Source organism: Aquila chrysaetos, chromosome 17 (genome assembly GCF_900496995.4).
Source record: "Aquila chrysaetos chrysaetos chromosome 17, bAquChr1.4, whole genome shotgun sequence".
NCBI lineage: Eukaryota > Metazoa > Chordata > Aves > Accipitriformes > Accipitridae > Aquila > Aquila chrysaetos.
This window is the reverse complement of record NC_044020.1, coordinates 27528925-27554370: the sequence shown is the minus strand read 5'-3', so window position 1 is coordinate 27554370 and position 25446 is coordinate 27528925. Positions and strand designations below refer to the sequence as shown.

General features: G+C 45.7%; 1 protein-coding gene across 2 annotated transcripts in view; it reads right to left on the bottom strand.

Moving 5' to 3' along the window:
- Positions 1 to 10764: 10764 nt before the first annotated feature.
- The window catches only part of PHF21B (PHD finger protein 21B), a 164762-nt gene continuing 150080 nt past the window's right edge, over positions 10765 to 25446 (bottom strand). For both annotated transcript variants that reach the window (XM_030041344.1, XM_030041346.1), the window contains 6 exons: positions 22748 to 22802; positions 19152 to 19174; positions 17604 to 17762; positions 16493 to 16568; positions 15441 to 15544; positions 10765 to 13049 (listed from right to left, as the gene is read on the bottom strand). In XM_030041344.1, the coding sequence (XP_029897204.1) occupies positions 12825 to 13049; positions 15441 to 15544; positions 16493 to 16568; positions 17604 to 17762; positions 19152 to 19174; positions 22748 to 22802 (642 nt within the window). In that variant the 3' untranslated portion in view covers positions 10765 to 12824. The remainder of the gene's footprint in view (positions 13050 to 15440; positions 15545 to 16492; positions 16569 to 17603; positions 17763 to 19151; positions 19175 to 22747; positions 22803 to 25446) is intronic.

The following is a 25446-nucleotide window of genomic DNA, read 5'->3' as shown; positions in this document are numbered from 1 at the left end:
ACCACATCACACTGCAGTCACCAAAAGAAAGCAGGCCTTAAGTAGGTAAATTTCTTTTTAGATGTGGTGTAATCATGATGATTTGGGGCCACTGATTTGTTTCTGTCTGGGCAGAGAAAAGCAAGTCTACACCCTTTCTGTAGCTTTCCCCAGTAGTTCAAGTGTTTGCCCAGAGCTGCTAAAAGAGAAGCATAAAGCTCTTGTGATCTGACCCATCACATGGCTGGGCATCCCCAGCTCTTGGCACCATAGCTCCTGTGCTCCTCCAACTGTGCTAACAGCTGGCAAACAGGTCCTGATAGTTCAAGGAGAGTCAACTTCAGTCTTGTTGCTTTAAAACCTGCCTCAGTCCAAAATCCTGATGTTCATCAGGAGCTTAGGGCAGCGGGGCCGCGGGGAGACCCCACTGCCAGCAAGCACTGCCAAAGCCCGGGAGCAGCACCCCAGGCTTTTAGGTTAGTGCTCAATTATTTTCTGCACTATTTTCTTTGAAGATGCACATCTCTGGCACTGCTATTATTATTATTATTATTATTATTGTTGTTGTTGTTGTTATTATTATTATTAATTTATTAATTATTATTATTATGCCCTGGTAACACATAGGATGTTGCTTTTTTCTCTCCAAGAGGATTTAGACTGCGGTTTATTTTTCTAGGCCATTAGCTGAGCTCAGAAACAAGGTCTGTCCAACGCGCTCCTGGCTGATACCCTTCAGGCTAGCAACCACGTGGCCCTCTCATAGTACCACTGCAGAGAAACAACCCAGCTGGACCGCTGCCGGCAGACGAGGAGTTATCCCAGTGACCTGGCATTGCTCTGTGCAACCTCATCTTCCAAAATTCAGCAGGGCGAAGCCCTGAGGCGCATCCCTGGCTCCTTGCAGTTGGGATGGTAGGGAGTCCCACCACCCTTCAGGCATCTCCTGGGGGCTGGGACAGCTCGGGGTGGGTAAACTGGTGGCCCAGCTCCATCGAGGGATGGAGGAAGACCCCCCCCCCCCGACCCTTCTACCTGCTGGTCGGGGAAGCATGTGGGGCTGTCCATCCATCCATCCATCCTCAGCCCTTTCTGTTCCCAGGGAGACCCAATTCATTACAGACAGGCCAACGCTAGCATCCCTATAGCGTGATCTCTGCATATTCATGCTAACGACCTCCTCAGCAAGTTGCTGCCATGAGCGAGCGGCACCCACACACCAATGCCCGCTTACAGATTAAGAGTCGCATACGCTTGGTGCAGCCACGGCAGCTCCCGCTCCTCTGGGCACATGCCGGTTTTGTGCTCCCTGATGACGCGGTTGCTTTGATGTCACCTTTGCAGAGGCTGCCAGCCCAGCTGGCCAAGCCAGGATGAGTCCAGATTCCAGGGGGAAATGTCCCAAATTCAGGGTGCCCTCCCCAGGTGATCTGCCCCTGCTCGACTCCCAGCTGGCCCTTGCAATGCCATTTCCAATAAACTAATTACCTATGTTGCTCATTAAGTGAGCTTTTGACTGAGGAAAGCAATTTGATGACCAGAGGGGTAAAACAGAAAATGAGGCAAACCACCTCACATGAAAGCCCAGCAATCCCCACCTTCATCTGGAGAAAAAGGGGACTAATGCGGGCTGAGTGCCACAGGAGTGGGTGCCCAGCCCGTGGCACGGTGGGGCTGGGACCACATTTTATTTATAAACCTTGTGAACCCACTCCTGCCTAATACACAGCCCCAAAAGGAAGGGTTGTGCTAGCGTTCTCCCATGGAAATAAACATTTATGTTACTTGATAATACTTCATCTTGCCAGTATGTGAAGGCTTGATGTCATTTGTACAGGGATTTATTTGTATTTACAATTGTACAGCACTGAATCATCTCTGGAAAGCCTTACCCAGCTCCGTGGTGTTTTTAAATTTCAGCGTGTGGTTTTGCCACAGCAAAACCTGCTGCTGCTTTTACACCATAGGTCTCTGGTTTTGAAGGCAAATTTGTGGAGTAAATGCAAATCGGGAACCACCGAGTTGAGACCCCTGGAGGCAGTGACATCTGCCTGTCTTTGATAAGAATTTCTAAGAGTGAGAGTAAAGTACTTACTTAGAGTGAAATTAAACACTTTGATCTGGTTTTTTTGTTTCATTATTATTTCATGTCTGAGGCCTTTACATGTGCCTTTCAATTTTTACTAGGCTGAAATGTTTAGTTACTGCTCCGGCGCTGCATGGGCAGGGCAGGAGCTGGCAGGTGATGGGCATTGCCGGGACTCGCCTCCTGGCTCCGGTCTGAGCCCGGTCAAATGAAACAGGTCACAGACACACACCCAGAGCAGCGTTGCCTCAAAAAAAAAGTGCCCCTCTGGCCCCAGCACATTGGGTGACCCTCTGTGAGGCAGCCCCAAATGCCCAGGGCACAGGGCAGGGGTGGTGATAAATCACAGAATCCTTTAGGTTGGAAAAGACCCTTAAGATCATCAAGTCCAGCCGTAAACCTAACAAACACTGCCAAGTCCACCACTAAACCATGTCCCTATGTAAGTGCCACGTCCGCACGCCTTTTAAATACCTCCAGGGATGGTGACCCAACCACTTCCCTGGGCAGCCTGTTCCAACGCTTGATAAGCCTTTTGCTGAAGAAATTTTTCCTAATGTCCTATCTAAACCTCCCCTGGCGCAACTTGAGGCCATTTTCTCTTGTCCTAGCTCTTGTTACGTGGGAGAAGAGACTGACACCCACCTCGCTACAACCTGGTTTCAGGTAGTTGTAGAGAGCGATAAGGTCTCCCCTCAGCCTCCTTTTCTCCAGGATAAAAAATCCCAATTCCCTCAGCCTCTCCTCATAAGAGTGGCTTTTTGGGTGAAAGCACAAAACCCTGGTGTAATGCTTGAGTACGGGAAGGCAACGGAGGGTAAGGGTTTTGGCGTTCCTCTTCCTCGCCTGTAGCCGTCTCGGGGAGGGGATGGGGATGGGGAGAAGCCGGCCGTGTGGTGGTCGAGCCGCCGGGGAGCGATGCGTCGGCAGTTCCCCTGCAGAAGAGTCCCCCGTCGCGCTCGGGTAGCCGGGCTGGTTGTCATCGTCCCCCGGGCGCTTGGCAAGGGCTTTTCCGAAGGCTTATAGCAAGAGCCAGAAACGTCGCTGAAACAGACCAAGGGTCTGACGGAGGACGGCAGCGTCGGGACCTCTGCGGCGTGACCGCGAACGGGAGGGGAAGGCAGCGCTGCTTTGCCGAATCTCTCGCCGGGTTTGCTTCGCGTGTTAGGATGCCGTCGTCAGCGGCGCCGAGGCGGGGATCGCTCGTGTGCGACGCGGAGGAGAGGGGATGCCGCCTGCCGGGTCCTTCCCTCGCCTCTGTACTGTGAGGAAGGACTGGCTTTCGGGCAGTTTGGCCTCGCGGGTGCTTCGGGTTGCTTTTTCCAGGTGGACCCCGTGGCTTGCAAAGGTGAGCTCGAGCTTCGTCCTCGCCCCGCGCCCGAGGCCTCGAGCGGAGCGGTTCTTCGTTTCCGTGGCGCTTCTGGGCAGACGTCGTCCGCGGGAGCTCCCTTCCCCGGCCAGACGCGGCTGGAACCGGCCCGGGGGTTCCGAAGGCGTCGGGGGGTCGCGGCGGGAGGCGCGCGCTCTCGGGAGCTCTTCTGCCCGGGGGCCGTGGAAGCGGCGGGCTCCGCGAGGAGAACCTCGCGAGAAGAACAGCAACCTCGAGAAGCCGGCGGCCGCGGTTGCGTCTCCGAGCGGCCTCGGTAGCCGTGCCGCGTAGGGAAGGGCGGAGGAACGGCCGCCCCGAGCGAGTCCGGTCCCAGCTCCGCACCGGGACTGGCGGGAGGAGCGCGAGTGGGAGAGGAGAGAGGCCGACGCCGACGCCGAGCTCTCAGCCCCGGCAGGTCCGTTGACCGGTTCCCCGCCTGTCTTGGAGGAGCGTGGGCGGATTGGCAAGGGTGGCCGGCCACCCCTGAGGCAGAATTGGTGGAGGAGACTTCTCGCTCGGCTGCGCCGATGGAACAAGCTCAGCAGAGCGAAGGCAGGTCCCCCAGTGCAGGCAGATCCCCCAGCAAAGGCAGATTCCCCCCATCGAAGGAAACACCATTTGCGCACCCTGTTAATTCTTACTTTGTTTTGCCACCCCCCCAATCCATGCTTGACAGATGGGGACATGGTTCCCAACTAGGACCCTTTTGCCTTTGCTTAGGCAAGTAAGGGCACCGCCACCCGTCTCGGCCATGGGCGACAGTAAGAAAGCACAGGTTGCGTCAGTGAAACTGCAGGGAGCAGCCTGGCCAGCTGACAGCAACCATCATAACCTGCCAGAGCATTTGCCAAGGGTTGTTCACATACCACCGTGAGTGTCTCTGCTACGACCTTTCATTGCCCACCCAGCACAACCCAGCAGGAATCCCACCAGGCCAAGTGGCTTTGAGCTGTCTGTGCAGCAAAGCTGCTTTGGGAACAAGAGCCAAGGAGGAGGAGAGAGCTCACAGAGACTGAAACAATTTTCCCCTTTCCCATGAGGTGTTAAGCCCATCCCAGGCAAGAGCTCAAATATGGAGGTGACCATCCCGTGCCGCTCTGTGTGTGTCTGTCTGTCTCTGTCCCTTCGTCTGTCCAAAGTAGAGATGCAAAACACGCTTCACCTTGCAGTGCTGGACACTGCCCAGCCTGGCTGGGGACAAGCAGCTTTGCGGAGAGATCAGGTTGATGCATTGCTCCTTGTACACCTGCTCTTCGCTCCACTCAGAACACTGGTGGCCTTCAAAGAGCCCTTCATGCTCTGGGTTTGTAGATGGTCCTTGTTTTGCAGCTAATTACACACTTTTTATTCTTAGTTACCCCAAAAATAAAAACAAAGAACTTGGCTTGATGTTCTTCAGCTATTAAATAAGTGAGGGGTGGGGAAGGGATCCTGAGCTATCAAACAGATATTCCTAAGGGCCTGACAGATATTTGAGATGCATCTGCCTGGCACAGACTGCGTGGAGGGACCACCCGTTAAAAAATAGAAGCCTGCCCAGAGCCAGGAGGGTTAGCATCCACAGACCATCACAATTTTGTTTAATTTTCTGCTGATTCCTCTCATCCCTGCTCTCACCTCCCACTCCACCACACCGGCACCTGCTAATTTCTTCCCCTGGTTGCCATTTCTTGAAAGGGGACCTTCACCCCTGAAGTTTATGCCAAAACCTGACTGAAAGGTCAACACCCCTCACCCTGGGTCTGAACCCAGAAATCCCTTGTTCCCTGGACCAACTCCAGGCTTTTCGATAAACAGGGGAGAGAGAGGAGGAGGTGGAGAGAGACCGCAAGTGTTTGCTGGAAACTAGAGCCGTGACCTCCTGTACAAGAGTTAATGCTAGATATGAGGGATTGATAAAGCAAATGTCCTTTTGTCTAAGGGCCAAGTCCTGCTCTCACTCACCCTCCTCCAACCCAACCGACTTGAGGAGCAGAGGGGAGAAACTGTGCAACAGAGGGCCATCTCCTCTACTTCAAATATGTCATATTTGACCATGACAGTGGCTGGTTTTGCTTTGGAAAAATCACATCAAATCAGTGTTGCCACCCCAGCCTTTTCTAGCTCCAACACTGCTCAGCTTGAAGCCACCGGCTGGCTGATGTCAAATCAAATCCCAGCTCAGATGAATTCATGCAACCGGCACTTGGCTGGTGGTGACTCTCTCCTCCCCGATCCCCGATGCTAGCTGGATGAGGCCCCCGGAGCCCCTCAGCAGAGGGAGAGGGGAAGGGCGGCTGGGGCAGCGGTGCCCAGCACAGGCTCAGCTCTTCCCCAGCCGCTTGGAAACCCTGAGACAAATTTCATTGGGAGGACAAAAAAAACCATGTAGAAATATGTTGTGTAAAAAGTCCTTGGAATCAGCCATTTCCATCAGGCTGGAGCCTCCCAGAGCTGAGCAGGATCGGACAAATGACCCTCAACACTGAACACAGCTAACGGGGCTTGGTAACATCCGTATCTGGGCAAACCCTTCCCACAGGTGATGGAGCTACCGCCAGTTCTGTCAATGGCCATGAAGAAGAAGGGACGTGCCAAGTTCTCCTTTCCACTCTGGGCTTGACACTTCTGCTTCAATGACAGACAAATTTTATTCTTTCAGAGCATTACAAGAGTGTCAGTTCATAGGAAAAGGATGGGCTGGGCAAGTAAACTGGGAACCAGGAACTTCCCAAGGTCAGTATTACACTGAGGTCCTGGGTAGCATTCAAAGCCATGTGCAAAGTAGAGCTTTAAAAAAAAAAAAAAAGCAGGTAGAGACATAAACTTGTTGGGAGCTCTTCCAATGTGTATTCAAAGCACCAGCTAGGAAGCCATTAAACGGTCCCTTGTCTAGCCATGAGCTTAAGAGAAGCCAGATAAAACAGAGGAGCCATCACAGGTGAAGTACAAACATACCAATGTAAGCAAAAGCTCTCACTGGGACGGCTTAAAAGTGCTTAGCAGCGTCACACGGCATAGCACAGGGATTAGCTCCTGAGCTGGTAAGGCTCACGCTGGTGTTCCCTAATGCAGCTCTCCCTTTGGCGGCTGCTGCCCAGCACGGACGTGCAGTCCAGCCTTCAGCTGGCAACCGGGACGTGCTGCAGCGGCTGTTGCCCATCGGGTGTTCGGTCCCGTGACAAGGAACCTCCCGAGCCACAGTGAAGCCAGGTATTTATTTTCCCCTGGCAAGTTTGCAGCTAGAAATGATGCACCGTCGACCTCCTCCGTGCTTTAAGAATAGGACCCAGTAATGATGCTGCAATGATCCAGGTGGCACCCCCAGATGAAGTGAACTACTGGGTGGGACTTGGTTTATTTTTTGCAGTCATGAAGTAATCGAGGAAGATAAGAAGCATGTTAACACAGTGGCTCAACATGTATTTTTTTTTTTTTTAATGACGCAATTTCAAACCACTAGAAAATTTCCGAGTGTACTTAAACAATAACATAATATTCACACCAGCATTTCATTTTTCTCAGTTTGCTGTTTCGTGCACTTATTTGTAATGCCACCCCTTCCTAATTCTCCTTGGGTTTTTAACTAAGACAAAGCAATACCATTTCCATGGCCAAACAAAGCAGAAGTGGCCCTAAGAAGCATACGAAGACAACTGGGAAGGGCTGCTGTGAAGGGTCACGAAAGCCCATCAGGGTGAACGATGCTCATGTCCACATCCAACAATGGCACAACCATTTCTTTTTCAGCAGCTACAGCTTAAACCACAACCCTGGGTTTCAATGACCTAGAGCGCTTTGGCAGCGGGACAAAGAGATGTCCTGGATGACCAGGAGAGAGAGGGGGTTGGATTTTTTTTCAAAGACCTCTTAACTCCTCTGGTACCTTGGAGGTTGCCTGTGCTTGGGTACCAAGGGAGGAGGCTTACTGCTGGTGCTGCCCGGCGCCTGTTGCTCCCCGGCTCGGAGCTTTGCTCACCCATATGTAGGGATAAAAAGTCCCTTCCCGGAGCTGCACGCGGCTCGTTCTCCCTTGTGCTGCTGCAGCAAACCTCCCCACTTCGGAAAATGAGGAGTGTGCGTAGAGGCGGGGAAGATGTAATTTTTAAAGAGATATTGGGCTCACTCATGACATTATTGTTTCAAGCCTCCTGAAATGGAAAATAATGAACCTAGCGTCACTCTGATTTTCAGGGCAATGCCTTAGCCATGATTCTTGCTCGGCACCCTGGGCTCTCCTTACATTTCCCTTCGGCTCCCCGAGAGGGAAGTAAGCGCGCAGGAGTTCAAGAGTGCAATGAGTGAGCCAGACCACCCGCTCGCCGGGCCGGCCCGCCTCCCCGGCAGGCGATGGAGAGCCGCAATCACGGCAGCACTTCTGCTCTGCAGTCTAGCCACAACCGTAGTGGGGGGGCAGGGGTACACAAGATCAACGAAATAGCGCAGTTCCCACGCGGAACGGACGAAGCGCAAGCACCGAGATGTTCGCGGCAAAGTTTACGTCTCGGCAACTGGAAGAGCGCTTCGTCAACAGCAACTGGATTGCCCGTCAGCTATGTTTCCAGCATGAATATTGAGGGGAAAGGCTACTTATTGCTGCATCTCAAGCCCAAAGATGAAATACAAAAGTGAATTAAATTTTCTGTGGTAACTGCTTAATGAGTGAGGCTGATAATCAAAGGTTGGGGTGTAGCATTTCTGCTGCATTTAAACAGCACAGAAGTCATCTGCAATCTGCCAGTACAAATGCAAACAGCAACTTCAAAGAGCAATGGCATCTTTTTTTCTTTTCCTGCTCCCTGGCTAGAATCTCTATATGCCTGTGTACGCTTTGTAGTATTTTTTTCTATCATGACAATTTTTTGTTTGCTTTTTTAAGGGAAGAAAAAAACCCCACTTTTCCTTTAATGATATTCACCATGGTGAACTTAAAAGTGGCTTACAGAAGCGGAGCCTGGCATTTTCTGTTTGCACCAGTCAGTCACTAGTGATTGATCTCAGAAGCCAGGCTTCATTTCCTAAGCAAAATAAGCTGCAGTTGGCAAAATCTGATTAAAGTGAGTGGAATTTTATCTGATGTGGCTGTTGCCACTCATTTCAGTGTAATGTCTCTCTTTTCAACTACAGAGGACCTGCAGAACACAGAACAAAAAGTATGCATCAGTTTATAATGCACTCTTCTAAAAGTTTAAGTGTTCCTAATAGGCCATCAAACTGCTAGGAAACCAAGCATGTGATGAGTATGTCGGCATGTAGAATAAACTCCCAATATAGCTGTTGTAGGGTTTGTGCTGTTATCCTTACATAGAGGCCTACCGCAAGAGAAGCCACTAGTTGGACTGATGCTACTGTTAAAGCCATCGTGCAAAAATTGCTGCCAGTGATCATGAGCTAAATATAAAAAAAAATTGAGGGGTCTTGACTTTGCTTCCTGATTTTTTGAGCCTTTAGAGCATAGTGGATCCATCGTGGCTTCTCCCTCTAGGAGTATGAAGCCTGAAAAACGTCCGAGATCCTGACACAAACAAGCCATGCCAGCGTTCCTCATTTTGCTTGCTGGGAAGGGCTGGCATTGCTCCGTGTTACTTCCCAACAGACAGAAGAGTTCCTTTTCCTCTCATTTCTGAGGAAGGGAAGGCAGTGAGAGAAGGAAGAGTAGGCGAAATTACGTTTGAAGAGGTGCAAATATAAAACTGACAGGCTTGGAGACAACACGTTTCATTTGAATGGCTATTTGCAGAGCAGCTCCTCTGCGAGATAACTAATGGCATGTGAAAAGGTCCTACGCACAGAAAACAGTCTGTCATGTTAAAATAAAGAGCTCTGAAGCTGTGAAGTCTGGCATAGCTGTAAAAATAACTTTCGCTTGGGAGGGGAGGCTGGGAACCCCGCAGCTCCCGATTCTTTTCAGAGACAATGCCTGGTGCCGCAGCAAGGAACACGGAGGCTACTGTGGCTCCTACAAATCTCCACCAAAACCTTAATTTAAATTACTATCAAAGATTAAAGGCTAGCGTAAGCCTACGCTCCCTTGCAACCGCATTAATTATTAAGGCAACACGCAGAGCTCTGTAATTGGCTCCTGTCTGTTAGCACAGTGCTGAGTTTCTAGATTAGGGTGGTGGCAGAAGGAGGAGGAGGAGGATTACCTACGATTTCTGGGTTTGCTGGTTTGGGGGGAGAGGCGCCTTCTAAAATTGGAAGCAATGTTAGGAAAAATCAGGGTGCCCTTCCCGTAGCAGAGGCCAGGAGGGAGGAGGGGGCAGCCCAGCTGCAGGGGAAGCAAGGACGCAGCGCCGAGCTCCCCCGCTAACTGCAGCCCGAAATTAAACGGTGACGCTGCCAGGAAGTGAAGACAAGGCAACCCCCCCCTCCCCTCCCCAGCCAAACAAAAAAATACCTTTTCTCCCTACCCCTGGCAAAAAAAAAAACCCAACCCTGCTTCTGCTCTGCATAAGCATTAGCCACTGTGGTAGATTTTATGCAGCTGTAACGTCTTGCTTTCATTCGGTTCATTTTATTGGGAAGTTCTGTCCCTTCCACCGGCCAGAAACCAGACAGCCCCTGCGAGGGACCTCTCTCTCATTCTTTACTGCGTTTACAAAGTGATTGATAAACAACTTCACAAAATGGTCCCACCACACCTTTGAAGAACACCTGAAAGCGCAGGTGTGAACCCGAAGCCCCCGGCTCTTCCAGCAGGTCTGCTGCAGCCAACCGCGTGTGCCCGGTCTGCGGCAAGTCCCTCCGCGGTGACCCGCCGCCAGCGAGGACCGCGCCACCCACAAGCGCACAAAGCGGGTGAGGAGCACGCGCGGCCAGCTCGGCCGACGGACGGCAGCACGTCACCCTGTGCTGACAACCTTTTTCTGCCTCGAAGCCCTGGGCTCGCTCCCGAGATGACTCAGGTCATCTCAATTTGGGCCAAGCCCACCGCAGTGTTTAAATCCTGGTGAAAACTTCAAAACCACAACCCACAAGACGGGCAAGAGGAAAAGGGAGAGACCTGAGGTACCGCCAACATCTCCGCGTGCAGATCCAGGGAAGAGAGGGATGGGAAATTATTCCAAGAGGTGGGAAGCCAAGAAAGGGAGTGGACAGGGTGCTCCTGCCCGGGAGACGCGGTGGCCTCAAGGAAGAGGCCGTCTTCCTGGAAGAAGGAAAGCAGCGAGTACTGTAGTCATTCTGGCATCGTTTAAATCTGAAAATTGAAGACAGCGCTGGAGAAACCAGCACCGGTCACTTCCCCCCCTCGGCCGGAGCCCGGCCGGGGAAGGGGTCACAGCAGCGGGCCCTGGGCAGGCCACGCTGCATCCCCTCGGCAGCAGATATCACGACGACAACACCGCCATTAAATTGTCAATCAAGTTTAATGCATCATAAAGAAGTAAAACTACATTGGCATATTTAAGACAAACACTTTTTTTTTCTATGCACACTATCCACTGGACAGTCCCCTTTTCAAAATAACTACTTTTAACAGTCCAAGACACTTCTTCAGAAATTCTTCACATATTCAACCTTCCACGCTTTTCCTTTTTTTATTTGTCTGAGAAGGAAAAAAAATCGTTAAACCTGAAAACATTTACATTGCAAGCCACATTAGAATGCATAATTGGCATACAATAACCAATGTATTACAATTGTGTTTTACTTAGTTCACTTTGTTCATCAATAAAAGAATATAAAAATCTTGTTCAACCGAGTGTTGTGTATTAAAATAGATTTGTATAGTACTGCACAGTTTCTCCCGGAGTTGTGAAAATGGTTGAAGGGACCATGTGCTGCCTAGTGATGGGCGACGGAAAAAGCCAGTCCCTCGTGTGGTTTTTTTATTTTAAAAAAAAAAGATATTCGGCACCATGTGATATGCTGATGTGAGAGACTAGCCTTGTGTCGTGCTCTGGTGGCTTCTCGCTTTCCTTAAGTACCTGTTGTGCTAATTGACAGAGAACTCATAAACGACAGAGACGATGGCATCTGGTGTGTGTGCGTGACCTTGAGAAAAACCGGGGTGCCCATCACTACCTTCCCGGGCAGGCCGCAGAGTGACGGGGGGCTGTGGCCTACGGGGGGGCCAGGCGGACCCTTGCAGTATCAGGAAGACTAGCTAGTGAAACAAGCAGGCGCACTGGGATTTTCTCAGGCTAATGCTAAACGCTTCCCAAATGTGCTAAAATCCAACAAAATACTAAAAAGGAATCAAGTTTCAAAAAAAAACCAAAACAACAAACCCTTTACGTTTTCCATAGCCTGTCCCTCCCCCCAGAACTCTTGATATTATCCAGTACGAGAAACAACAACCCCTTGAGGCAGTTTTTTTTTTCCTGTACCATTTCAGCAGATATTTCTGCAAGCAAAAAAGAAAAATAATAATTAAAAAAATCACGTTACATATTTTTAACAATAAAAATGCAGTACAAAAATGTAAAGTTATCTTTTTGGCATATTATCTGTACTGGCAAGAAACAAAAAACAGAATATTTATTTGCTTTTTCTCCTTAAAAAAAAAAATCCAAAATTAACAAAAAAGAAAACCCCCAAAATAATCTCTTTAAAAAACGAAACCCAACCTGCCAAAGATATCCACTATTATGGTTTATGCTAAATCTTGCACAAAAACTCCATGAGAAAAATACACCGATAGCAAAATAAGTAAAAAGGACCTGCAAAAAAGTAAGGAGTTTTACAGTCATACTTTTTTAAATACTTCGGAACGCATATACAGAAGCATCAGCATGAAAATACTTCAATATTTTACTAGAAACGCTAACTTCATACAGTTTCTTTATTTAAATATCTGCAATTCTCAACTCTAATAATACTGAAAAAAACCGATCTTTTGTTTCGAAGGCTCTGTGAGTGTCCGTGACGCCGTTCTGGTCAAAACGGCCCCATCTCCAGGTCACCTGAATCAACGGGGCCAACTTTGTTCCTCTGATAAGAATCCATGTCGAGTCCTAAGTAGTTCAGTTTCTGGTTATCTCACCGATTTCCCTCCCACACATAGCTTTCAGCCCAACTACTCTACTAGCTCACTAACTCTTTGCATTGAAAATTTTCCCCTTAAAGCAGAACTGGAAACCTGTCTGCCCCCCACAAAAGGATATCCCGCTTCCTATCGGCCATACTTCTCCTGTTCATCCTCAGTCATAAATACATTAAGGCCAACATAACAAAAGAAATCTCATAAGCACTGAAGGTCTCGGCAAATACAAAACCGCAGCACAACCCGCTCCGTGGGAACCTGCTGCCACAGTGACCTACAAACTGGACTGATTGGTTTGCGAGTTTCTACGCGTATCAAAACTGAGACTGTTCCTTCTCTCCTTTGTTTCAGTTTAATCTCTCCTCTGCGCATGTGTATAAAGTTTTTTCCCCCCTTCCTTCGCTCTCTCGCAGCCGGCGCTGTCAGTTGTTACCCTGTGATTGCTGCAAGGCTTTGTGCATGGCAGCGGAGGCAGGGGAGGGTTTGATCCAGGGGACAGTTAGCAGGGAGGAGGTGGTGGTGGTCGTCATGGTAACCTGAATCATCTGCTCGTTTTGTATCAGTCTAATGAGGGTTTTGAGACGTTCCAGTGATGACTGAGTCCCTTTCTGCTGGGCCAACAGGCTGGTTTTTAGCTCTAAGCATTTCTGTCAAATAAAGAGAAGGGGAGAGAGAAGGAAAGACTGAGAATACATTCAAATTGGTGTCAAACATCTCTCCAAACATCCTTTTGTGTCTTGAGCGCACGTCCTCCTCAAATGAAAGATATTCTCCTTTGGGGATAGCAAAACCACAGCTTAACGAATGGAGTAATCACCAGTGCTGCATACACTGCAGCAGCTATCTAAGGTAACAATATTCATCCCAGTCCAAATGCATTCAGAGGACGTTTCTGACCTCATCCTGTAGGCAGCCCGGCAGAAACGCCTTCTGCACTCCAAAGAGATTACTGGCACGGGATTGTAATAGCTGTATTACTGGAAAGTACCGGAGGCACCAGTGAGGTCTCAAAATCTTGCCAAAAGGCATTGATAAACGCTTGAGGGATAAACCTCGCCATGATGCATTTTGTACGTGCCACACATTTTAGGGAGTCAGTACTGTGAAGATAAGTTGATCTCTCTAAACATGATGTCAATATCTTTCTGGCAGAAAACTTGATCTAAGACACTGCTGTTATACCACCGCAGTCACAAGAAAGCCTTTCTCCTATGGGGTGGCCAAAGCGCACCCCACAATCACTTGAAAAGTTTCATACAAACCTACATGAAAATGAGCGTGAGAGCAGGAGCCAAACGAAGGCATCCCAAATCTCCCTCTTCTCCACGAAGAGGTAAGAAAGAATCAGTAAACCTCCCTTCCCTCCCCAACTGCGTCCTGCTGCAGCTAACGTCCCATCCTTCACGCTATCAGCTGGCCTGCGAGGGACTATGTGACAGACCAAAGCCCTGAGCCTATTTGCTAGATGGAAGGGGACAGTGGCCCCTCTAACATCTGAAACCCCCTGTTTTCTTTCTCCCAGTGGGCCCAGGGGTCTGGCGAAACTGGTTACTTGTCTGCAGACGGCTCCTCTTTGGCTATTGTCTAGACTGCCCGGGGTAGGGGTGGGGATCCTCCAGTCCTGGGGAAGCGGGAAATCCTCACTTGAAAGTCAAGTTGTTTGAAAAGCAACTGCGTGGAGCTGCTCAGAGGTTGGTTTAGACAGATGAAATCTCAGGTGAAGGATAAATCATGTTCTGTTTTTACCAAATAATACCATTGCACCTGTGGTGTGTATGAGAGTGTTCTCTTGAATGTAAATCTCTGCTAAGGCAAATGTCAGAAATTAAATTGCTCTGTGCCGGAACACCTTTAATTGCTTTTCCCCTTTCAAGTGGATATATCTCCAATAAATATAACGAGCTGATATTACCATTTAAATAAGACAGTGTTGCCCACTGAAAGAACCTGATTCTGCTTAGGTAGAAATCTTACTGATTTTGACAGCCCTGACATACACCTGATAGCTGACTGCATCCCCAAATGCTTTTCTTTTTCCGAACACCTCATCCCCACTGCACTCTCCTACCTACTAAAGATATCCCGTACCCCAGAGTCACTTCTTCATACATATGTGTGTTTCCATTAGTGCTGATGGTGGCTATACACACTTACGGGGAATATTCCCCACTGTGATGTCTTTTAATAAGTTATTGCTTTTCTTTCCACTCTATTTTAAATGTGATAAATATTTTAACGTGCCTCCTCTGGATAACTGCAGTGGTAAAACGAGTAGTGACCAGTTACTCCTGCAGTTGCCACTTCGACTTTTCCAGAATAAGGAAGTTTCAAATATTTATTGAGACTGCCATGCAAGCTAACAGCTACCCTGTAAGAGTGGGCCTGAGGTGAGGTAGCCCCAAATAAGTTCCTCCAGCCATGGAGGATAGGAATTATGGCTTTGAACTCAGCCCAGTCGTTATTGCAGAGACTGGTCCTCATAGCATGGTATGGGTGGGAGACGTCTCCAGCCAACGTTTAGTTTTGAAATGAGTTTGCGGAAAAAATGATTGTGAATCCGTTTCCAGTCATGGAGAGGTTGTCACAACATTCAGCCCCTGAGACAAATAAAGATGGTTATTTCTACCTAACCTCAAGAGTTTTGAGCTAACAGACAAGCAGCTACCACTGGAGGACACGCTTGTGACTAAACTTTTCACCGGGAAAATGGAAATGCCTTAAAGTCACTGGGTAGATCAGAGCTGTGTATGGCACTACAAGGCAGGCAGCCACAGCTATTTTGATGGGGGGGGGGGGGGGGGGGGGGGGTGTGTGTGCAACAGGAATTCAGGTGATTTCTCCTCCTCAGCCTGCCACAGCAGCTTGCTTTTGTGCATAAAGGAAAACCACATGTTCTTCCTCAGAAACACATTCACACTTGAACATCTATAGCTTGGGAGAATAAATCGTTTTCTAGCCACAAAATACCAGTTTTTCAGGCATAAATTCTTTATAAATATCTCTGCAGGAGACTCTGTGTCCCCAGTCAGGTGTCCTACCTTCACTGCATTGTTGAGAAGTCGATCTTTTTCTTCTAACTGTCTATGCTCACTCTTCAGCTCACTGCTTCTCTTTAATAACTTTCGCTTCTCTTCTTCTTTGACTGCAGAACAATAAGATTAAGGATGCAGAAGTTAAGAAAAGGACATACAGCAAAACTGTGCACTTGACAACAGAAAGCAGAAGCACCTATTTTGAATGGTGAGTTTCCGGTCTCATTAGCCTTTTGTCAGCAGGTACAGCCAAACAAATCTGGAGTTTCTGCTTGCATGCATGTGTCTACATCAACGGCTAGCACACAGGACAACCCAAACGCTATAGTGCACCTTTGAGATGAATTAAAATTAAACCTTGGACCACATGGGGTCCTGGAGGTCTCCAAGAAAGAGGTGAATGGTATTTAAAAACAGGTCATCCACCTGGAATGGCAATAGTTAGCGACCCTGGCTGAAAAGCACACTAATAACAGTACCAGATCTCTGCAAAGCTCCTTATAAATATGATCTAATGCCCCAGACAGCCCATTGTAAGAGTGCGACAGGGAACAAAAAGAAGTAATAGTCAATGCAGAGATATCATACGACACCTGACGCTAATGATTGCGATACCGAAACAATTAGGAGCTGTTATTGTTGTAGTATCCGAGACACTAGTCTGGCATCGTGCTACATACCCAGTGACATGGCTCTGCCTAGCCTGACTGTGTGTGTCTGCCTCCCAGCCTGATATGATTCTGCCTCAAAATCCTGTTTTCAGCCCTCTTCTCAGGAAGGCACCACTTTGATGATAGCTTCCTCCACAGAGTGAAGTTCCTGGGAAATCAGTCTCAGCCTACTTAAAGACAGAAGATAGCGAAGGAGCAGACCAAGGGGAAGGGGAGAGAAAGTGACCTGCTGTTCCCAGTCACAGCCCCTTATGGCCCTTTGCTTAATAATGCCATCATACCTGGTAGCATTACAACACTACTTTAATATTAGTGCTGTGAAGGACTCAAATGGCATCGCCCGTCACGAGCAGGGAATCCCTTGTCAATAGCTGCGTTAATCCCTACCTGTTTTATGAGTAACATAGGAGTGAACAATAGCCAGAGTTCCAGTCCATGGCACATTGTCATCTTTCTTTAACACCTATAAGCCCAGGAAATAATAAAAAGTTAGGACTCCATAACAACACACATTAATGCTTTTCCCCCTCCAGCCTCACAGCGCTGCAGGACCAGATCTAGGGTCCTTGTCTCAGAATTTGCAAGCTGAAAAATACCGAGAGAATAATTTGAGTAGCCATCTCCATTGGGGCTTACTCCTTTACACATCACTATAAACAGCGCTACCAAACAGTGCTAAAAGGGGGTTACGAATCCCCTGTTTCTTGTTGCCGTGGCCAGAAGACATTCTTCAGCCCCTGACAAGCAGATCTCCACACTGTCAGGAGTGTTGTCTCCTCAGCATGGGAGAAGTTGGTGGTCCATATGAAAACACGAGTGCGTGGATCTAATCCTGGGCTGCTCTGCTCTCTGCAACTGCATACTAGAACTTCCCCTTGACATTTTCAAAGGAACAGAACAGTGATCTCAGTGCTGAACACAAAGAACTCTAAAGCACAAAATCTAAGCCTCCGCTCTACAATTTAGTGACACCGTACTGTTTTAGTAATTGTTTTCCTGTTCATGCAATCAGCATTATTCACAGCAACTAGACAAATTAGCATTTCTGACATGACTATGATCAATAGTTGTGTGTAATAAACATGATTTAAAGAAAAGGAAGTGTTCTCCTCACAGCTTTCAGATCCACTGGTGAACAGTGTCTCCTTCTGACACTGTCTCCCTCATCTGTAACATTTACATTACTTGTATGGCAAACCTACATGCTGGCAGCTTTATGGTAAAGAAGGGAAACAAAGGAAGTTACAAGACATTTTAAAAGGACAAATCTCAGCAGATGCAATTACAGGGAAGCTAAGGCACTCAGTGTATGTTCTAACTCTAGGACGATGAAAATACCAGAAACAAATGCTGCAAACTGCACTAAAAGCCTCTCAGTGTTACTTTAGCTACTGTAGTCCCCTAAGCTGTGACCAGAGGTTGAATTAGTTTAGTGGTACACAAATTCGAGGTCTCTCCCATTTTCTTTTCTTGGCATGCTGTGCTCCGGGTAGCTTACCTTCTGTTGGCACTTTGGACAGACCCAAACCCCCTTGGGGGCAGTTTTGAGGGGTGGGTCCAAGCAGTTGAGGTGATATGCTCTGGGACATGTGCCACAGGGCTGCAAGTTAACGCCGCGCTTGCAAGCAGTGCAGTGTTCATCGTGGTGGATCTCATTCTGCAGGAGAAGAAGGATGGCTTGGGTAAAGTCAATCCATTGAGAACTACTCTCTATACAGCATTCAAAGCCGCTATTGCAGCAGACAGGCTCATTCAAACACAAAATCTAATTGTCAAAAGGACCCTGGCCACTGTAGAAGACGACAGAAATAACAGTGTATGATAGCAACAAATACAAACAAACAAAGAGCCAGAAGCAAGTTCCATAAATTGAAACAGATAGAAAAATAAAAACCAACTAATCAAACACAGGAGGGAGTCGACTAATATAGCCAGCTTGTGACGTAGGAATTATTGCACTTGGTTTTGATAATGTGTCACTCCAACGCATGTATCGCCATGCACAGGTCTAGTCTGAAGCATGGGTCAAAGCCAATATGCGGATCCCTTGTCCTTCAAGTCCAAAGCAGAAGGAAGCAAGCAAGAAAAAGTTTCTGGGGAAAAAGCACAGTTCCATGGTTTATGCCCATTGCCTCAAAGAGCAGGTAGGAAAACGGGACGCTTGAGTAGAACCTTTTGCTGTGTACCCTCTCTTGTGAAGTCCTCTAGAGGGCTCCTCTGTCCCTCCGCTCTCCCTGGCACTAACTGTTCTCTGTTCAGACTTGCTCTGACAACCTTTCTCCAACAAGACTGATTAGTACTTTGTCTGGAGCAATATATAAAATGAACTAAGACTCATCAACAAAGTTACAATGTCATGTAGTAAATTGCTATGCTAATCTGGTGGCAACGTTAATTACTCTTTGTATAATTAAGTGCATTTTAATAAAGGAGATGATACTGATTTTGAAACTCTCATGGCTTGTGAATCATTATAAAACCCCTAGATTTTCCTCATGCTTTTCCAGGAAGGAGAAGAATAATTTTGTACCTTTGTTAATTCCAAAAGCATATTTTCATTTTTAGGGATATTAATTATAATGTTTCATGATAGTTTTAGTCAGGCTTGTATCTTGAATTCTAACTCAGTCCTGTCAAAAAACTGCTCTCCAAAATATTTCTCTTTAGAAATTACCTGCTCCAAAAGTCTTAATTTTAACCTCAATGTAAAGAGATTTAATCTATACAAACTAGAATGGTTACTCATTTTTCTTAAAATTTTCATTAAACCCACAAATCTGGACTAGCAATTTCTCAATCAGTGGATTCGACAAAGGCATTAAACTCAAGCCTTGCATATGAAAGCCCAAGAGTTCATCTCTCTGAAATTCTAACTTAGGGGCTCAAAGGTTTAGTTAAGTGGGAAATGTTTCACACAAGCAGTATGAAAGGCAAAGAGAATACTGCAATTTTGTACCTTGGTAGAGACTACAATAATCAGAAGCAAGCGATGAATTACACGGTAATGAGAAAGACACTGGTAATACATAAATTTTGCTACACATACCTTCCAGAATGGATCCTCATTTGCTAGCGTATGAAAGAAGGGCAGAGAACAGATTAGTGGGAAATACGCAGCTGCAGTGAATGCTAGTTCTCAGCTATGGGAGTAATTTTAGTCAAGCTGTGACACAGGGGATCAGGACATTGCCAAAATTAACGTGGGCAGGAAAGAATGCAACAGCAAGCAATGGAGTTACCATTTGAGATTTAAAAATTTACATTGCAGGAATCCCATGTCCAAAGGTCTGATGCTAAAATGTTGTAGTATGAGAAACACATTCTATTTCAAATTTTCAGAAATTTTCATGCGGAGCTCCTCTCCACATGCCAGTAGTCAAAAAGTCTTTCTTTAGGACTTCAGCCTGCTGGGTGATAAACAGTCTGGCCCTGAACCAGCAAGGCACTTAAGCAGGCGCTTAACTTGGAGTATGAAATCGGTGCCACTGACTTACCGTTAAACACATGTTTAAATGTTCAGCTGATTCATGGCCAAAATGGTCAGCTACTTGTGGGAGTGAGCTTTATGTTATCATCTACTCTTTATCATCAAACTACTCCCACCCAAAATGCCAAGATTTCCTGACCTTTTGATGAACTGAGTCTGTAGTGATTGCATTCACAGCCTGATAAGAACAAGAACCATCAGAGCTCACCAGAAAGGAGGCCAAGCCTTTCATAAAAATATTTCTGAAATTCATCACGCTTTGGTCCAAAAATAAAAAGCCAGAAAATTTTAACAGCTTTATGGAAACCGCAGAGTGGGTCGTAATGTTTGCTGCTGATTTGTAAGAGGCTGGTGCACACTGTCCCACTGACAAACAGCTGATGGAGAGGCCTTTCTTTGGGTTAAAGTAGACACAACTAAACTGATATTTCTGTCCTTCTGTCCTTCTTCAGCTCCCTCTCTGATCACAGTGGGAATACAGCTGCCCCAGTGTGATCCCTCATATAAAGACCAACCTGGGAGCTGCTTCCTGCTGTTACACATTCATTTTATACACTGATGTATGCATACACATGAAGATGCAGACACATTCAGACCTCACACACATGTAGAAAGAGGAACATAAGAATGAAGGAACAATTTCACTTAAGTTAGACCAAAGGCTATAAAGCCCTGGGTCCTTTGCTAACAGCATTCAGTGCTGCTTCTCACACAGTGCAAGAACAGGGCAAACACAGAGTAAATTTTTCTGCTCCAGAAGTATCCTTCCAGACACTAGCAGTTTATGGGCTTCCCTAACCTGGAGTTTGCATCTTCATTTTTATATTTAACAGCCTTAGATAATTTTTTTTTTCCATAAATTTGTCTACTTTTCCCAACAATTGTAGCATCCTTTGGCAATGAGTTCCATAAATAATCACAGACTTATAAAATCTGTAGATGTCACTTCATATACACAAATACACAGAGATCCACCGTGATATGACACCACAATTACTCAGGGGATATAAATGTTATTCAGATAAACAGAGGCTTGATAATTGAAGAGTCTTTTCTACAAATGATACATGTCAGGGGATGTGACCTCGTTTCAGGTAAGACATTTTCAGATAAATGAATCCTGATTAATTGACATTTTGCTCAAAATTTACAAGAATTGTTCTCTTCTGCTTTTCTGGAAATGACAGTTGTTTCCTGTACTTCATAGGGATTTTTTTAGTTTATTTATTTCTCTTTTCAGCTCACTTTAGAGTAAAAGTTTTAAACACTTTAAATTATGTCCACTTCTGCCTTCTAGTTGCTGAAAAATTAAACTGGAGACAATTTTTGTAAAGGGGCATTTTATAAGAGCAGTCAGCTCTGCACCTAAAGTGGACAACTACATCACTACAGTGCCAAGCTGTCTGGGACAGCGTCCGTCTTCAGTTCAGAGCTTGCACAGCATCTCGCACAATGGCTCTCGCTGCACGTAGTTAACAAACCCCAACAGAGGGGGGGAGTTCTGCTGTAAAGAAGTCCAGCTTAAAAATGTCAGAATATGCAGAATCCCAGCACAGATTCTGGATGCTGGAAAAACCAAGGCTACAGGACTTGGAGAGGAATTAACAACTAAGGAGAGAGAGAGTGCTGATTTCCAAGCAGCTCTGAGACAGCTGCATCACTGGAGCTCTGTCACTTGCCGTCTTCCTTGCAAATAAAATGGGAAACACGTGGCAGAAAGAAGGTCAGAGATATCAAACCCTAACTTAAATGAAATCCACCGAGGGGCTAACAGCACAGCTTGCTAACATTGCCATTCTCTCCTGGCTTTTCCCATGTGTTTACATGGGAAAAACAAGTGCTATGATAAGACAAATAATAAATTATAATTTTAATTTTGAAGATAAAACTAAGCCAGGAATAATGTTCTTTCCACTGGGGCTCACATGAGCATGGGCTCCTGCTAAGAGGCATGTCATCATAGCTGTTTACCATGTAATAACCTCTCTTGTCCTCTGAGACCTTATGCATGAGAGGCATATGGTAAGTAGGCCAATTGCCTGCATCTAGCACATGAAGTCTGGAAGGCAGAGAGAAGCACCGCTGCATTTCAGTTGGCGATCACGTGGTGCAGGAACTCACGGCAGGGCCACAAAGGTGAATCTCAAGCACTAAACATGACACTTGACAGGGATATCGAGCAAACACTGAAAAACTGCCAAAACTTCATGTCATAATTGAAATTACCCCTGTAAATGCTCCTAATACTGAAATAATATTTGGCTTAGAAAAAGGCCTGTCTTCCCTTACCGCTAAGTTATAAAGGCAACACGAGGGCAAGGACATAATCACATTTTTTACTGGATTTCTCTCCTCTTCTGAAATGCAACTCAAGCTTCTCGCTTTCTCTCTTAAAATCCTACATGGGCCTTGTCTGAAGAATTAAATGGTACTCAATGTTCTCTGTGTTTCACCTCCCACTTCCCAACTCCTTGCCTTCTCTCTATGTTGCACATTTTTCCTGGAATGGGCTTCTTCACATGAGCTAATCATCATCATCCCCAAATGGCTCCTCTGAGTTGTTCATTCTCAAGGCTTTTACCATGAAATTTTCAGCACCTGAAGTTCTTATAAATACAAGATTGGAAGGCATCTTCAAGGCCATCAAATCTAGATTTATGGCTCCAGCTCTTGGAGTCAGAACAACTGTGTGGTTTTCAGCCGTTGTTTTTAAAGCAAAAGGTATGGTAAATTTCTAGCCTTTGAGGATGGACGGCAGTTTCTTAAAGCTGATGAAAACAGGCAAATGAAAAGCCCAGAATAGTAATTATTTTTTAAATCCCAATTTTTCAACATATATTTTTAAGTACTTGGGGTTGGCAACACTGCCTTCTTCAATCAGTCCTCTCACTGCATGGTGCTTACAATACTAGAGATTGGATTTTCCACTGACTGCAGAGACTTTGGATCCGTTTCTACACAGTTTTGACCTTTAGCCTCATCCTTCAATTGTTTTTGCAGGAAAACCATCTATTTTCACTGCACACTAAAAAGTGCAGGGACCTTACACAAAGTAATGCCCTATGGTACCCTAGCAGTAATTCATATGAAATCCTACTAATAAATATTTAACATGTCATTAGAATAGTAGTATATTCATTTAAAAATACGCTTACCTCTTGTTGAAAGGAACAAGGGGTTATTCAAATAATTTGATGCAAGGCGTTTCCGCTACAAGGGAAAAGAAACCAAGCACAGTGTCATTGAAAAGTGCTCTGGTTGTCTCTTACCATTTCATATGAACAATCTCCATGAGCGTCCCTCACACATAACCAGCTATCCACAAGCCATTTCTGTGACTTGGAATATTCCTTGCTAACCCCTGAGACAGTCATACAAACAGTTGCATTATTTACCTTTCTAACAAGTTCTTCATAGAGCAATTAGATGTGCATTAGATTTTATCAACAAGAGAGAAATGCAAATTGCAAATGTTATTGATTGGGCTGCAGGATATGTTACAGAGGTCGCTAAGAGCAAGGCAACAGCAACAGCAACTCCAAGCCTCGTAGATAAACAACGTCCATAAGGAAAAAACGTGTCATAAATTGTTGCTGTGAGATGACATCTTTATTTGCGTATATAGAAATGGTGATGGACTTCTTCCCACCTGCAGAAAAACACCACTACCTTCTGTGACACTTGCCTACAGTTCGTAGGAACATACTTTGCTTGCAAGCAATGTATTAGGGCCTAAGCAAAATATTCCTCTTTCAGAAGTTAAGGTGTACGACCTCTAGGAGCTGGCAGTGGTTTCAATCTGCTGAGAGCACCAAAGATTTTCAAACTTACAAACACAGACCACTGGAAACCTGACTGAGATATTTAACTAATTTAATGCAGCCCATCGCCGACTTGTCAGATGGTAAAAGCTGTTCGTCAATAGCAAGGCAGGCTTCATTAACAGCCTATATAACCCCTAATTGTTTCTCTGAGCCATCCAATACTTGTACAGCAGGACTGGAAACAGTACCATTTTCCTCCATTAGATGTTGTTAGACTCTGCTTGGAGGAAAATTAGAGGGTTTTTGCTAATAAATGATTTATTCTGTGGTGAGTAAACTGTTCTCTTATTCTCTGGTGCCTGCCAGTCTGTTAATGAATTTTGAATAGATGTTTTTTCCTTCAAAAAATACCCAGCCCAAAACTTAACCCTTTCCTATGTGGGGGAAAAAAAAAAAAAAGCTACTGAGGGTGGGAAAATAGAATGGTATCTCAATTTTTTTTGAAGAAAAAAGCTTTGAAAAGAAAAAGCACAACATTCAAGTGAAGACATAAGACTGTGATCACATTTTTGTAATCAAGGAAGTTAGCATCACCACCACAGATGCTGAGCTCCTGCCGTTTTGAGGGGCGTTGGCAAATAAAAAGTCTAATTTATATGCAATTTCAATTTAAACAATCATGAATTAAAGATCATTCAGTAGACTAACCGTAAATTAAACTGCACCAAAATGCCTGAAATGCCACAAAATACCTCAACTCACTGATTAGCAAATCAATCTGAGCAGCTAATTGATCAGAGAAAAACCATCTGCCTCCATTTTACTTGAACAGCATTCCCCATGGTCAGTACTTAATGACAACTCCTAATGAGGACACAGCTGATCAGCCACAGGACTCTTTCACAGACATTTCTTTCTTCATGCCATCTTTCACTTCAGGATATGCTTTTGAGAATAGCTATAATGAGAAGTATGAACTAGGGGTGCAGCAGACCTCCTCCATCACCTCCTCCATCCCTGCTCCAAGATAATTGAGTTTCTCACAAACACTGATCAGACTACAGCCAGAAAACTCTGCTGCAAGTATTTTAATAAACTCATTGGGACAAAAAGGTCTAAAAGAAGACACTACAAATTTCATGCTAGCAAGGTTAAGGTTCCTCCTGTGTCAAATACTGGACATATGGACATCAGTATTTGCTCTGAAGAGGCTGCTAGAGAAAAGTTGAGGAGTTCTGAAGAATTCAAGTGCCCAGAGCTGCTCTGGAGTATAAAAATATCCAATACTTAAAAAAAAAAGAACAATCATGCCACTAAGCAGCTTGACTACAGTGGTGGGTTTCTTCTTAGCCTCATCTGTCTGCTGTCTGCCAACAAACACAGAAATGTGAAATGTTGGCATACCAAAAATTCTGCATCGCTTGTACCTAAATAAAGAAATATCACTTTCTTTATGCTTAAAGAACTCAGAACACAGACAAATCTTGCTTAAATGGAGAGCTGGCTGCAAATCAGTTTCATTCCTATAGGAAATTCAAATAGTAATGCCAAACTGTGGTGAAATTTTAAAGGTGGAATTTTAATAACCTGAATAAATGCATATATGTCAGTTCAGAAACAAAGAAAAAAACAATTTCAGAAAAAGTTAAGTCTATTTATATGATGCTTTTACACCAAGTTTGCAATCCAATATTGTGTAGGACCAAATTTTGCTACTGCTATAAATGTTAACAGCGTAAGTGTAACACACAACAGAGATTATCCAGAGCATTTTATTTTTAATTATGCATTATTATATTTATTATGCAGGCTTCCATACCCCCTGCAGAGTACACTGATTCTTAAACCAACACATCCCTTTTATGAATGTCACTAATAAAAAAAAGCAAAGTTCTCCATTTATTATTTGGCACGTAGGAAAAGAAATAGCAATCCAAGTTTGAACATAATGCAGCACTTCTATTCTTCAGTTCTGACCTAAAGGGACTGTCTGCATGGGTGAAAGAGTAATTAGGTCCCACATTAATTTAGTCCTTTCGGCCTTTATTAAAACTAAGACGAATTTTAGTTTGAAGCAAGTGATGTTGTGG